The 14,341-nt window shown below is 34.7% G+C and overlaps 1 protein-coding gene across 4 annotated transcripts in view; it reads right to left on the bottom strand.

Moving 5' to 3' along the window:
• Positions 1-14,341, bottom strand: part of UNC13C (unc-13 homolog C) — a 165,428-nt gene that overhangs the window by 26,606 nt on the left and 124,481 nt on the right. For all 4 annotated transcript variants that reach the window (XM_042824602.1, XM_042824603.1, XM_042824605.1 and 1 more), the window contains 6 exons: positions 10,866-10,992; positions 9,888-9,984; positions 9,329-9,472; positions 8,946-9,023; positions 6,211-6,288; positions 5-93 (listed from right to left, as the gene is read on the bottom strand). In XM_042824602.1, the coding sequence (XP_042680536.1) occupies positions 5-93; positions 6,211-6,288; positions 8,946-9,023; positions 9,329-9,472; positions 9,888-9,984; positions 10,866-10,992 (613 nt within the window). The remainder of the gene's footprint in view (positions 1-4; positions 94-6,210; positions 6,289-8,945; positions 9,024-9,328; positions 9,473-9,887; positions 9,985-10,865; positions 10,993-14,341) is intronic.

Raw genomic sequence — 14,341 nt, 5'->3', positions numbered from 1 at the left:
TTACCTTGTGGCATACGTTACACTGAGTTCATCCAATACGTTGCTAAGTTTTGCTTGAAGTTCTTTTAGAACAGCACTAGCTTCTTGATCCAACTGCAAAGAGATAGATAATGCTATATATTTTTTTTTTAATAAAATATGTCTTGGGTTTTCTGTTAAATTGGCACACTTGGAATTATATGCAATGATATACTGCACTATGGAAAACCAAATATGGAAACACCTGTTACAACACAGGATTATTTAATGAACCTAAAAATCCAATTGCCAAATAGAGTAAAACATTTGGTTGCAGTAGTGAAAAGATCATAATGTTGGAAATCAAACAGTGCCACTGTGCAATGACTTTCTGTGAGATAGGGCAGGTTGTGTCAGAATAGAATTACCGTATCAGGCCAGTAGTATTTACAAAGCACATCGAAACAAAGATGCATGAGGAATCAGTGCTTATGTTATTATTATTATTATTTTTAATTTGTGTATATATTTTACCTATGGCATTTTTATTAATTACTTTTGTGATTCCCTTGGAAGATGTTTCCATTTTCCCATTAATGCAGCATGAAAATGGACAGCTTGCACTGGAAAAGATGGCTTGAAGACTATCCATGATGCTTCTGTTGACACGGTATGAAGGAAAGCGATCCACTGTATTTCAGTGTTTCTATATCTAAAAGCCATTAAGACATAGGTAATTCAAGCTCAACGCAACACATTCTGATGTACAGGGAGAGTAGCTCCTGTATCTTCGATACAGGTTTTCTAAACATAGGAAAAGAGGAAATGCAGGGAAGAAATGTAACTTTACATTTACAAGGGTGAGGATCCATGCATGTATATTTAATCAAAAAGGTACTCTTGATATTGATCAGCAGCTTGGTTTTTTTTGCTATGCATTCTTTTCCAAATCACAATGACTTTTGTTTTCCTACTTGAGTGTTTAGGAAAATAATTACAGTCCATTGTAGGGTATGATTGGTGGTCATCAGGATCAACAATTGAATATAATGTAATAGGTGACGTTCCTCATCTTTGAGCTACCTATATAACAACATTAGAGGGGGGGTAATTTTCAGTTATAATCCTCAAATTCTAGGCTCATTTCTGCAGTAATGTCAGATAGAGATTTTCAGACAAATTCAAAGAAAATTTTGCCTTTGGAATACATAAACATGTTTGTATTTGCTTTTTCATATCTTTCAACTGCATGAGTGTTTAGTGCTTGCTCTTTATCTGATGCTTCAGAGTGCTGTGGTTTAATAGGTCAGCATTTTTAATCATACTTCAGCCACAGGGGAAGCTGTGCCACAGCACATTGGATGGCTTACATAAGACTACACAGAAATTCTAAGGCAAAATAAAGAAAGCACAAACCCTGAAACACCCCCAGAGATCGACTGTGTTCTAGTATCAGGGTATTCCTTCTCTCCTTAAAGATTACTTGTGGTTTAAAAGCTTAGAAAAATCTGACTTTTCAATTACAGTTCAACAAAAATCTGAAATAGATGAACAGTGTAATTAGCATACATACTTTAGTAAATACCCAGTGATGTGCAGTACTTTTCTAATCTGAGAAGCTGCTATTTTAACCCTGTGAATACTCAGCAATTTAGTTTTTATTTATTTTGCATTTTGAGATGTTCTGTTGCTTCTCCACTTCATGTCTTAGTAATTTCCCTGGTAGATAAGCTCTGACAGTTCAGAGACTTAAAGTGATTGCTCTCCATCATATGAAAAGCAAAGATTAAAAAACAAATTTTACGTAAATATCTGTATTAGCAAAGTTAGAGTTGACTAACAAAGGCACCGGTTTTTCCTAGAAGAGCAATTCTCTATGGAATTGTGCCACCCCTTTGGTAAGATGTGTATGGAATACAAACTGAGGAACTCCACTAGAACGTTAGCACGTTTAACAAACAACAGAACACAAAAGCATTCACACTGAATATGGTGCACTTTGGAGAAAACACAGAATGCTGTGCAGGCAGAAGTCTCAAAATTTCTTATGTTACGCACAAACTAGAGAATCTTCTTAGTAGGACTACAAATGTAGGAACATCCTATCAGAGGTTGTTGTGAAACCCCAGTAGTACATTTGTTAAATTCACCTGAAATTGGACTTAACTTTTTGTCATTTACTGATATCGGATTGTGAACAAAACACATTGTAGGAAGTGCATGCAAGTGCCTGAAGTGAGCACTGTGCTCAAAAATTGAACAAACACATTTGTGAGCACAGCTAGAGGCAGTTGGCAGGACATCCAGCCTTAGGTATGCACATGCTCATGCTTAGTAGTGCAGCATCGCAGGGAGGAGTGGAATAAAGAGGTATGCAGGCTGACTGTCTGGGTGATGAATACCTGGTGGTGTTGTGATGACTGAGAATATTTCAGCAATATTTCTAAGTGCTGTTATTAATTTTGTTTAACTACAGGACAATGTAGTAGCTTGAGTGCTTCATCAAAAGTAAAATGTGCACTTTTCTTTACCAGGTGTCCTGGTAAATGCCAGTGCATTCCAAGGGCGAATCAGAGAGTCCTTGACTAGTATAATGCAAATATACTTCACCTTTAAGCCACATTTTCTCTGATATGGTAGAGCTGACATGGGATCAATTGTGATACTTCTATACTTAAAATCTTTGGGGAATATCCTACTGGTGAAGATGGTTTGGAATGGCCTTACACAATGGAAATAAGCTGCAGCAACTTTTGGTGCTACTGCACATTGCACACTAATTACTATGGATTGTTGTCCACACACAGAAAGTGTTACTGTTTCCCTCTAAAATAATCTATAAATCTGCTGATCAGAGCCTATCTGCACTTCAAAAATGACACAATGCTGACAGCAGAAAATCACAAACATCTCAATAGGGACATTTTTGGTGTGTGCTTTTGCTTTTGAAGAAGATAGTATTTTAGCAATTATGCATGCAGTTCCTGCTTTTTTTTTTTTTTTTTTTTTAATTTTTAAACCAGATTTGCTTGTTCACAGGAAAGCATCGTGTGGGAAATGCACAGAGATGTGCAGTTTAGCTTAATGAAGTTGGCATGCTGCAAAACTTACATAGGTTGACATCACAACACTTATTACTTGAGATAGAAACACATAGCTATTACTATGTAAAACTACTATGAGGCAGAGACATTTATCCAAGGCTTTCCAGTAAACAGGAGAAGTTCTGAGCTTTGTGGCCTGCCATTGCTATCTCACTAGAAAGTAACGATGAAAACTACCATCTGTTTCATGTGCTGATCTGCTGCTAGATTACTCCACATCTGACAGTGCAGTTATTATGGAAAGGGAAGTCTGTGAGAAATTGAATTCCTCATTCCTAGTTTTTATTAGTAGCAATCTAAGAAAACTGAGAGAAATGTATTCAGCTGCAGAAATCTCAACCACAGTCAGATGATGAATGTTAAGTCTAATCTAGCCCTAACGTTACCCTACTTTGCAATCAACTAGAATGAAAAAATGATGAAAGGGAGGCAAAATAATATGGTGATCATGGTCTGAGATTACTTTATATGGGGATGTAGATGAAGCATCTGCAGTATTTGGGACTGTTATTCTTCAAGCCTTATGTATTCTCATGGTATCTGATAAATAATAAAAGCCAATCAAATAACAGCCAACAACCTGAATATATTTTTTTCAGGAAAATAAAACCTAACTGAATAGATAATTGTTGAGGGAAAAAGGTTTGTAAATAATATGCCATAACTAATCTAAGAATTGAAAGAGCAGAAAGACCATTTATCTTATTTTCTTGAGTTGCATTTACAATTTGTGACATGAATGTGCAGTCTAGCCTTAAAATGTGAGGCTGCTCCGACAGTAATGTCTCCTGTTTATTTCCATGAAAACTAAAACAGATACAAAGAGCACAACAGCACTGTGTGATAGAACAAGTTCTCAGCCACAGAATATTATTTTTTAACACAGTCACCACCATCAGCTACATGTTTGCCAGCTATGAACAAGGGCCAGCACACCACTCTCATAACAATCTGCGCCAGTGGAGCTGACCCACTGGCCCTGTCACCACTACTGAAATGCACCACCCAAAAGGGTAGAATACTTTCAATGAACAGGGTAGAATACTTTCAATGAACAGCTAAAAATATTAAGAAATTGTTTTTATACCATTGCTTCCAAATGCTGTTTAAAAATCTTTTTTAAATACCGTAAATGAGTTAAAGTTCTGATGAATTGGACTGCTTTTTATCTAAAGTGTTAGATTGAGCTATTCTATGCTGTAATTTAATGGACAGAAAATATTGCTAACTGCAATTTTTTTTTCTTTCTTTCTTCTATTTTTACAGCTTCCAAAGGAAAATACAGATGTGCAAGTTACTTTTGCATGTGCTAAGTGGAACCTCTCTAATTTGAATTCCATTTTACTGCATTTATCTGTAATTTCACAGATTAAATAGCTTGTTTATGCTTTCCTAATGAGACTAACTTGTTACTTCAATTCAGAAAAAAAATTTTACATAAAATAGTTACAAACAGGGAAGTGACGGGTATTTATCAAATCTGGCACTTCAGTGGTTCTTTTTGCCTGTAACAGACCTCATCCTCATCCTTTTTCTACCATGACCACCCAGCTGATTGTCCTAGGTACAGTGAATCTAATTTGGATGCTTCAGAACTGTTTGGCCTGAATCCTTTGTGGGTCTGGACCACTGTCATCAAATCAAAGACTTGGATGTTATATTGTTGCACATAACTTGCTTTCAAGTTTTTGTTGTTGTTGCTGTTGTTGTTTTTGGTACTTTTTAAATTAAAAAACAAACAAACAAACCCAATTGCTACAATTCATGTCTCTGTACTCTGCTATACTTAGTATATTCATTATCCAAATAGTACTTTTTAACAATACAGGTTTCAATGCCTTGAAAAGATGTCAATTTCTTCATAAGCTTTCAAAACAAGTAGTTAAAAACAGTAACACATTTGTGACTACCAACTGCATACTCATGTACTTATCTGTGGAAGATGAATTGCAAAAATCAGTCTGCGATCCTCATAATTTCAGAATGCTTTCCGACACATTAGTCAAGTAAACATGATCTTATTAAAATAAACACATATGGCACCTTTTGAAGTGTTTACATAGCAGACTAGCAGCAGGCCAGGGAAGCAATTGTTACTGTGGTTTTTGTGCTATTCAACTAAAATGAATGAAACCAACAGCTAGGCTTTCAAAGTCAATTTTGTCATCACCAAAATGGCATTACTTTGAAAAGGAATATATCAGTGTTTATTCTAATTAGCTAAAAATGATTCCTAACAGGTGCAGAACTAATTTTTTACTCATCCGTACGATCATTTGACATGAGAGCTAAAGGCTAAGATTAGTGAAATATTGAAACACACGTTTATGTTGCTTTACTGTTGAGTAGACTTGAGATACTTTTAAAGTCTTCTTAAATATGAAAGGAGGTAAAACTAAGCATATTCTGGACTACTGAATAGCTGCTGCTCTTGCTGAAATAAGTGTCTAATCTTGGATAAAAGTAAGCCCTCAGAGATAGTTAGAAGAGCACTTAGAAGAATGTTTTATAGCTTTTTAGTAATTCTGAAAGTCTTTACACTATCTGCCTAGCAAAACATTTCAGTGTAGAGTCTCGAATGCCCAAGCATAGCTCTTTTTGATTTTAGTTGATAGGGAATTACACAAATGCATCAATGAAGATTAGTAGGAAATGTGACTGTTCTTAGTTTTAGAAAATATGGTCAGGAATAATAAAAGATGCTTACTATCACAAACCTCATAAGAGAATCTCTCTCCTTCTTTCTTCTGCTCAGTGGATTGCAAGTTAAAGGCATTAGACAAAGACATGACACATTACAGACAAAGCACAAGGCACATATTCTGCACAATATTCAGATACGGGCAAAACATACTGATACATAAAGAGGCAAATTATGATCCAATACAAACATTAAAGTAAAGCTGGCACTACACACTGCAACACAGAACACCCACTGCTGGTAGAACTTTACAGATCATTAGCATGTTTCTGTGAAATAACATTAGGTCTTTCTGGCATTGTCAGAACATTAAACAGTTATTGCTTATACTGCTTTCTAAATTTTGATTTTCTTTGCAAGCAGAAGCGAAGGCTGTTGCTGGATTGAAAACATGGTGCTAATGATCTCTAAGGAACATCGAATGAACCAGGAAAAGTTACCACTCACCTCCTTCCCTCCCATGGACTCAAACATTTTCTCAAGCTGCACTCGTAACTGTTGAATGTTGTTCATCAAGATACAGGGCTACAAAAAAAAAAAAAAAAAAAAAAAAAAAAAGATATGAGAAATAGGTGTGTTATTTTCATGCAGCTGTGCTTTTAGAGAAGGATCTGTGTTTCTTGACATCTGCAGCTTTTGCTTTATTTCACACTTGCCCAGTCAGTACACCCACTCTGACAGTGACTGTCCATTGTGCCTTTAAGAAAATGTTGCCCCACAGGAGACTGAATCTCTTCTCCCAAGCAGTTGGACAGTTTTCAGATTTCATCAACTGCATTCAATTAAGTACAATTAACCAAGAACTGCATTGTTATCTATTTGAGAACAGATGTGATAATGGCCAAAGTACTTTGGGAGTGAAAATAGATGAGAAGAGAGGGAGTACTAGATTACTTTCTAGACGCAGTCTTTGCAGAAAGCTGTGACAGCACTGTAACTCAGAAAAAGGCTGATGCACAAGTATATGAATAAATCAACAGGCAATACTTTCAAGAACAGAATATTATTCCAGAAGAGTACTACTTCTCTTGGTCCAAAATTCAGTGAATAGGCAATATAATTTTGTAAACACTTTAGTCTAAAAATATTGCTGCTTAAGCTAATTAAGGCATAACAAAATCACAGTGTAAAAGATGGCAATTGCTTGATAAATAGAAGGTAAACAGTAAAGCGTGGATGAGATTAAGCATCTTATTACAAAAACATGGAAGAAATGACCTCTCGATAGATTTTTAGTTATTCGGATGACATTATAAGCAAGTTTGGAATTGTGTGGGAGGAGCAACAAGACAGCACCTGTTAAATTAATTCTCTTGGCCAAGGACAGTGTGTTCTAGCGCTTAACTGGGATAACCGAGACACTGAAGTAATATATTTTAATGAAATAGATACACACTTTTCCAAACAAGAAGGTAAAGTAACAATTTGAGCAACTGATAATCAGCCATACCTTTCTAGCTAGTAGCATGTTGCAGCGTAGTGATGAAATGTGGTAGGATTATATTTCTTACTGAAAAAATCAAGTACAAAATTTAGCTTTAACTATCTTCTGCAATTATACTCAGAGGAACTCAGGGTCGTAAGCTCTTCTCAATTGAAGTAAAAAGAGAAATCTGATCTAACTTCTTGAACTTACATTATTGTTTCTCAGTAAAACATGCTATTTGCCCTCCACCAAAAAACAGTGGGTGGAATGTCATGGTTGAAATACTGCCTCTTTCCAGTCTCCTCAGAAATCCACAAACCCCACTTCTAGTTTCTTATCTACCTTCTGATCATTTCAAATGACTAAAATTGTGGCTGTCTCTCCTTAGTTTCTATCGTAATCTTCCTCTATACCATAGTCATTATTCTAGACTATATGCAGTATACATCATTGATTATGATTTCTGATGAGAGAAAGAACAGTTGAACAAAATGTTAGGGTTCTTTTGTTCAAAGCAAATGGAAATGTCTGCCAATATAGAGAAGCTATGAGATAGATACTTTGTTAATGTGGCATTTTAAACATTTTCTTTCAGGCTGACAAAGATGGCTCTCTCAGAGCTTAAACCTACCTCAGACCAATGCAAAATATCTATTGTTGTTAGTAAATAACAGAACTAGAGCTCAAAAACTGATTTTTTACTTCAATATGTTATGTCCTTCAGAATACCCTTTGCAGTGAATTGTAGGAATCAGGTGCAACAACATGCAAAAGAGAATAGTGACTACAGTGCATAAAAATCAGGTTTGTTTGTAAACTCTGACAAGAGGTGGAAGATGAGGGGATGTTTTTACATTATATACTTTTTTATGAAAAACACCTCTGGTATATTTTCATCTGAACAGTTGACACATACATGTAATAGTGCATAGTAAAAACAGTAAAAATACTGACTTGAATCTGATTATAATTATGAGAAATATTTGTTCAAATCTCTTCTGTCAAACCAAAAGGAGAAGATGGACTTTTAATATAACTGAACTCACCAGATCAAATGATCCTTTATTAAACTAGAAGCATGTGTTTAAAAAAACAGATTCTATTAAAAGTTATCTCCCCTAAAGGCATTTTTGTAATGCTTTAAGCTTTTTTTAAAAAAAATATTACGATAACATAATTATATTTCTTCCATCTAAATCCACTGAAAAGTTTGGCATCCTAGATTGGTTTCAGAAATCAGCTACTATTAAAAAAATCCTGTTATACAGGCCAAAAGTCTACACAGACAGTGGGACTCAGTGACAGAACTCTATGCCTTAAAGCTCATTTCTTACAGAAAATGGTAAATTTGATTTACTTTTAGTATTAAAATGGAAGAAGTAGAAAATACAGCTATAAGTTTTAGTTCATTTTACATTAAATTCATAGAATAGTTACGACTCTTACTGGTTCACCAGCCCTTGCAGGCAGTGAGGCAACAGAACAGCACATGTCTTTCTCACTGCTGCACGGAGATTGGCAGTAGCGGAAAAGTCAGCACATATTCTTTGCATAGGAAACTTCCAGGAATATCATTCGTAAAGAAAAGCAAGCCAATGCAGGATGAAAGCTAAGATAAAGAAAAGACATGTATTTTTTTTTTTTTTGCTGGAAAATTGGAGATAAAATGTGGGACAGCATATTGATCACTCTCATATTTGGAGTATACCACTGTGTAAGACATGTAGGTAGAAACAAAACACAGCTTTGTACTCACCACATTTTCTTTGTCACAGTACGAACTGAAGTAACTTGAAATAATTGCAGCATACTGAAGCAGCACTTTGTTGATAGTCTAGGAGAAGAGAAGAAACTAATAAATTTCATCGTGTAAAACAAAAAAAAAAGAGCAAAGGTTTTTTAACTGTAGGTTTTACAGGTGCTTACACATTTTGTGTATCTTATTTTACTTTCATGTAAACTATCCTGTGAACATACTTTCAAATCCATGCAGTAAAGTCTCTACGCTATTCTTAATGGAATGCAGTTTTCAATAGCAGAGAGATTGCTTCTGAACAACACTGGAATTAGCATCTAAGTACAATGGCAACACAATGTCACTCCCTGAAATTTAGTTGAGACGCATTAATTTTAATCTACCTTTGCAAATCTTCTCATTAAATGAGACAGTGCTTCTGGATTAGGACACTCCAGTTTCCTGATAATCTCAAAGCTTTGATTGAGCTGTGTGAAGACATCAACCACTGAACACGAAAAAAGGGCATGGTCTGATGTTTGCTGAAACTAGAGAAAGAAAACATTCAAATAGTTAATACTTGTCCAAACTGTATAAATTCATTTTCCTACTTTTAACATTCTTTCTAGAGACAGAAAAAGTATTAAAATCTTACTGCTAATACAGAGACTTTTCACCTTGATATGACTTTGAGTCCCCATAGAAATAAAAGAAAAATTCTCTTTCGTGACATCAGTACCACATCAGAGTTTAACAAAACTCGAGATGGAAGTCAGTGGGGAGCTTAGACAGATGAAATTAGAGCAGGAATTTGTGCACTGGGTTATTTTTTTATACTGTTATTTACTGTGCATCTTGGGAGGTCTTAATGAGGATACTGCGGGATCAAGTGTACTTCTTGTTTTGCAACACTAATTAACTGCCTTGCCTTAGTACTTTTTGTTTTAAAAAATATGCACTTACCCCATCTTTTTTGTCTCTTTCCAGTGCTCCATGAAGAAACTCCATTGAGACATCCTCATTTTCATCCAGCCACTGAATGACAAATGGTTCAAACCATCTGAAAATTAAAAAGTTTTCTAAAGTAAGTATATTCCTTAAAGATTTGTCACTGTGTCTTCATGTCTATTCTAGTTGCTGTAAGATACTGTGGCTAACAAAACAGATTTCAGCTTAACTGTGCTATTCAATCTGGTCTTCCCCAGTGATGTAGAGATTGCAGTGCCATCAGAGAAATGCACTCATGTTTTGCAGAGGATCTTATTCATATTTATTTTATGTGTTTATTTATATTATTTTCCATTATTGGTTCCTTTTTAATATTTACTTGCTTTTCTTTAATAAAATATCAGATGTTTAATCCTTCTTCTGTTTATTAGATTTTTTTTTTGAAGCAATGACATCCACCAAACCAGTTTGGAAAATCTGCAGAACTTGTAGATTAAAGATGTGAATAAAGATTTCTCATACAAAAGGATAGAATTGAACGTATTGATTGCATAAGAAAAACTGAAATTTAAAACATCAAAAGAACATTAACCCAATGCACTAAGATTCATTTCAGTAATGTGTCTCATTGGCACTGTGCCTTGATCCAGAAATAAGAAAAACGTATGAAATAATATGTTCACCAATGATCAACATTGCTGTTCTTCCAACATTTCCTATTTTTTCACGTATTTTCTGATCAAAATATTCTGTAATCTGTGAAAATGGCAGCTGCTACAGCAGGCAGATATACTGTTATATGAAACAACTAATAACAGTTTTAGTAATTACTTTACAAATTGTAGAATTTAAGAGGATGAAGTATAAAATATGTATTTAACATTAGTGCTGTATATATTGATAACTTGCATAAACTTAAGCATACATTTTTTGAAGGAAATAAACCTTATACCAAGACCAAACTCATGGAAGCCTTCCCTACACACTACTTACAGAGAATATTCAGGCACTGCATCCTTGAAAGCATGGAGCTCTCGCACATATTCATTATAAAACCATTTCACTTTGAAGTGCAAATTCATATAATCTGTGCTCTTGCATAACCGTTGATTTTCATGTTCTGTAATAAAAGGAGTGGAAATAAAAGCATTTAATAACATTTTAACAGTAAATGACATTATTCTGCCTCAGTGAAGTAGTGATACAGTACTTGCATTTTGAAGGACAATCGGTTTGATTATTTACAGGCAGGAGCAACTGCAGTTTCTGACTATCCTTAGGAAATACAAACCAAAGAGCAGGTCACTTCTAGAAATGAGCTGCTGCCAAATGATGGGCATGTGTTTGCAGGAGGGCACCATTTATACAATTCCATCCCTTTAAAGTTTGTTTTTGAAGTTAAGATCTAACATATTAGAAATGAACATGAAAGTATTTCATGAGCACTTTTTTTTTTTTGTTTAATTTTTTTTTTATTATTATTTTTTTTTCCTTTTTTGTAAGGGAAAGAATCTTTCACAAATCTCTCAGCTGTATCTTGCAGCTACATGTAGCTGAAAAATACATCCTAAGTTCCTAATATTAACCTATGAGAAGATCAAGATGGCACTATCCACCATGAATGTAGGTGAGAAAACACAAGAACATCACTGTTGGTGTTCTAATTTAGATTAGAACCTATGGATACTTTCTAAAAAAATTTGCACAAGTCATTGCAAATGTGAATCAGCTCAGGCAGTGTATTTTCAGTGTCTACTCTTAATCCCTGTAACATTGAAGTGAAGTGAAATAATATGATTGAATGCAATATATTGGATCAGGCCACAAATGAAGAAAAATGCAAAGTTCATCACTGATTTAGAAGGACGTATTTATGTACTACTTCACATCTCACCCCAGTATTTTTATACTTTGCTAAAGGCAATGGAAGTCAGCGGTTATTATCTGAAATACAGAGAAAGCCAACTAATTGATAATTATGCGTAATTTACATTTATTTTGATAATGTGAAATACTTCTGACCTTTCTGAAAGGGCTCTTTGTGTCAGGGTAAATGAAATAAACTGAAAACTAACCCTGAAAAACTTGTTCAGCCTTTTTTTTTTTTTTCTTTTCGTTTACTACAACTGATTTGCAGCTAAGAAAAAGAACATTTTCTAGTACTCCTTTTAAAAATATATCCTTTCACAAGAGGCTTCTAGGTATTCAGTCTTACCACTGTATTTGCTTGGACATTTTCATCAAAGTATCTTTGAACACTTCACAAATGTAAAGGATTCCACTTTCAACATTTCTATAAGATGATTAAGTAGTGCTATTCACAATTTACAGATTGGGAACCAGACATTTTACTAAGGGAATGTGCATAAAATATGAAACAGCAGCATAGATTTTGTTCATAGATTTCTTAACCACAGAGTCGTATTTCCTCACTGAACAGAAAGTAGGAGAGGAAAAAAAGATTTACAATTTTTTTTTTTTTTTTTCTCTTAGCAGCAGCAGAAGTGAAATAGTCAATCCTTGACAACACAGAGTGCTTTATATTTGATTTGACATTGCCCTTTATGGTAGAGGAGGAGCTTTCAAAAGGAGAATCTGTTTGTCAGAGAGCTCTACTTTGCTTCAGGTTTCACAAGAGGTAGGAGTGACTTTAGGGCCAGCTGCCTAACATCCGAAAAGACAGAGATGTGCATTATTTTCCTGGAGAGATAAACCGCTTATGGGGACTTCAAGGGCATAAAACAATAATGTTGCATAATATCTAAGGGACATAACATGTGATACCATGTGGGGATGTGTGAATCTGCTGCAAAAAACAGTTTATTCTGAACTATAAAACATTGTGTTTGTCATTTGATCCCTGCTGTGTTACACTGATACTTGAAACATTTCAAATTACTTTTGACAAGTGAACTTTGATATCTTCCCAATGTTACTGAACTCCTTTGTTACTCCTTACTGAAAATTTAGCTTATTAGTCTCATCAGTTAATTACTTATTCAACATCAAATACTTCTCAAAAAGTACCAGAAGTGGATAGGTGAGTCATAACAGAACAATTCAAAGATACAAAACAGATGAAGCACAAGCTTCCTCTGCACTGCTTGCAACTAAAATAGAAAAATAAAATAAAAATACCAGTATAGCAAATAATCAACCTCAGTATAGCTTCTGCCCTTCAGTATCACATCAGATTCAAATCTGCACTATAAAGCCAAACTGATTGATAAAATCCAAAGAACAAGCACTCAAACACAAAATTCTGCCGTTGGGTATACACAGCTAATATTGACTACAAAAGGAAATAAGCACTTGTTTCCAAGAAGCTAAATAATTTGAATTGTCCTTTTTTAATGTTAGTGGGATTCTTTGTACATGAATTGATCATAGAAGGCCTAAGGAAGGCAGACTGTGAATGGACCTGAAGAAATCGTCCATTCTATCAGGTGTGAGATCCATGACAATGATTAAAGCTCTGGTTGTGAAACATATGATGGAAATTGCAAATACCGAGGCTTCAACATTGTTGCAAAGTAATCGTATAATTAGATAGTAATTACATGTAGGAGGAAAATTAATGCTGGTATAGGAATTCCCTTTACAGTTATTAGGCTTTCATAGATCTCTAATACATGCCAATACTTGTGAAACAAGTAGAGCATATATTCACGTTTTGGAAACCATTACCTCATTAAATGTGATACTTTAATGCTTGAGTTTGGGAGGAAATAGAGAATAAAGGCAATAAAGGTAGTTTTAATTGTGTTGTATATCATTTCAGCTTAACGTTTCCAACAGCAATTTTAAATACCTCCTTCCATGAAGGAAACACCTGGACTTGATGCACTCCTCTTTGATTTACCACAAGAGTGCAAGTTGAATATAAAACACTCATGGTAGTGTTTTATAAGCAATTAGTGGAAAAAACTTCAGAACTGGAGGAATCAGGCAGAAAGATAAATGCAAGACTTTAATTATTAATAGCACTGTATCCAGATCTGCCTCTGTAGCAGAAGGGAGAAACAGAGATGTTCAGAAATTGCACATGAAGCTTTAAAACAAGTTAACATGGAAACTAACAATTTTAATGGATTCATCTTATTCTCCTGAAGGCTGCTGGGACAAGCATCAAATGTTCAGTTCAGAGCTGATGGGCTTGCCCATCAGGGCAAATTTACTGTATCTGTATCTGTGTTTAAAAAAGGCAGAATAAAGTTGATAAAAGAAGATTAAATAAGGCCAGGGCTTTGATTATGAATTACATGGTATAATATACATTTTCTGTTATTGACTGACAACTTTAAGATAAAATAATGATGTCAGACATTCACTGCATTTTCTCCAGTAAGATCTGGTGTAATGAATGCACTGAAATGAGAAATAAAGTAGCTTTAACTTATTAAGGTTATTGTAGGCTTGCACTGTGTACAAGCACCCAGTAGAACTTCTAGTTCTAATTATGGTTCAGT

Source organism: Centrocercus urophasianus, unplaced genomic scaffold, assembly GCF_019232065.1.
Source record: "Centrocercus urophasianus isolate 14NV4802_14NV808 unplaced genomic scaffold, USGS_Curo_1.0 seq_23, whole genome shotgun sequence".
NCBI classification, from domain to species: Eukaryota; Metazoa; Chordata; class Aves; order Galliformes; family Phasianidae; genus Centrocercus; species Centrocercus urophasianus.
Note: the sequence above shows the minus strand (reverse complement) of the source record. Positions and strands in the feature narration are given on the sequence as shown.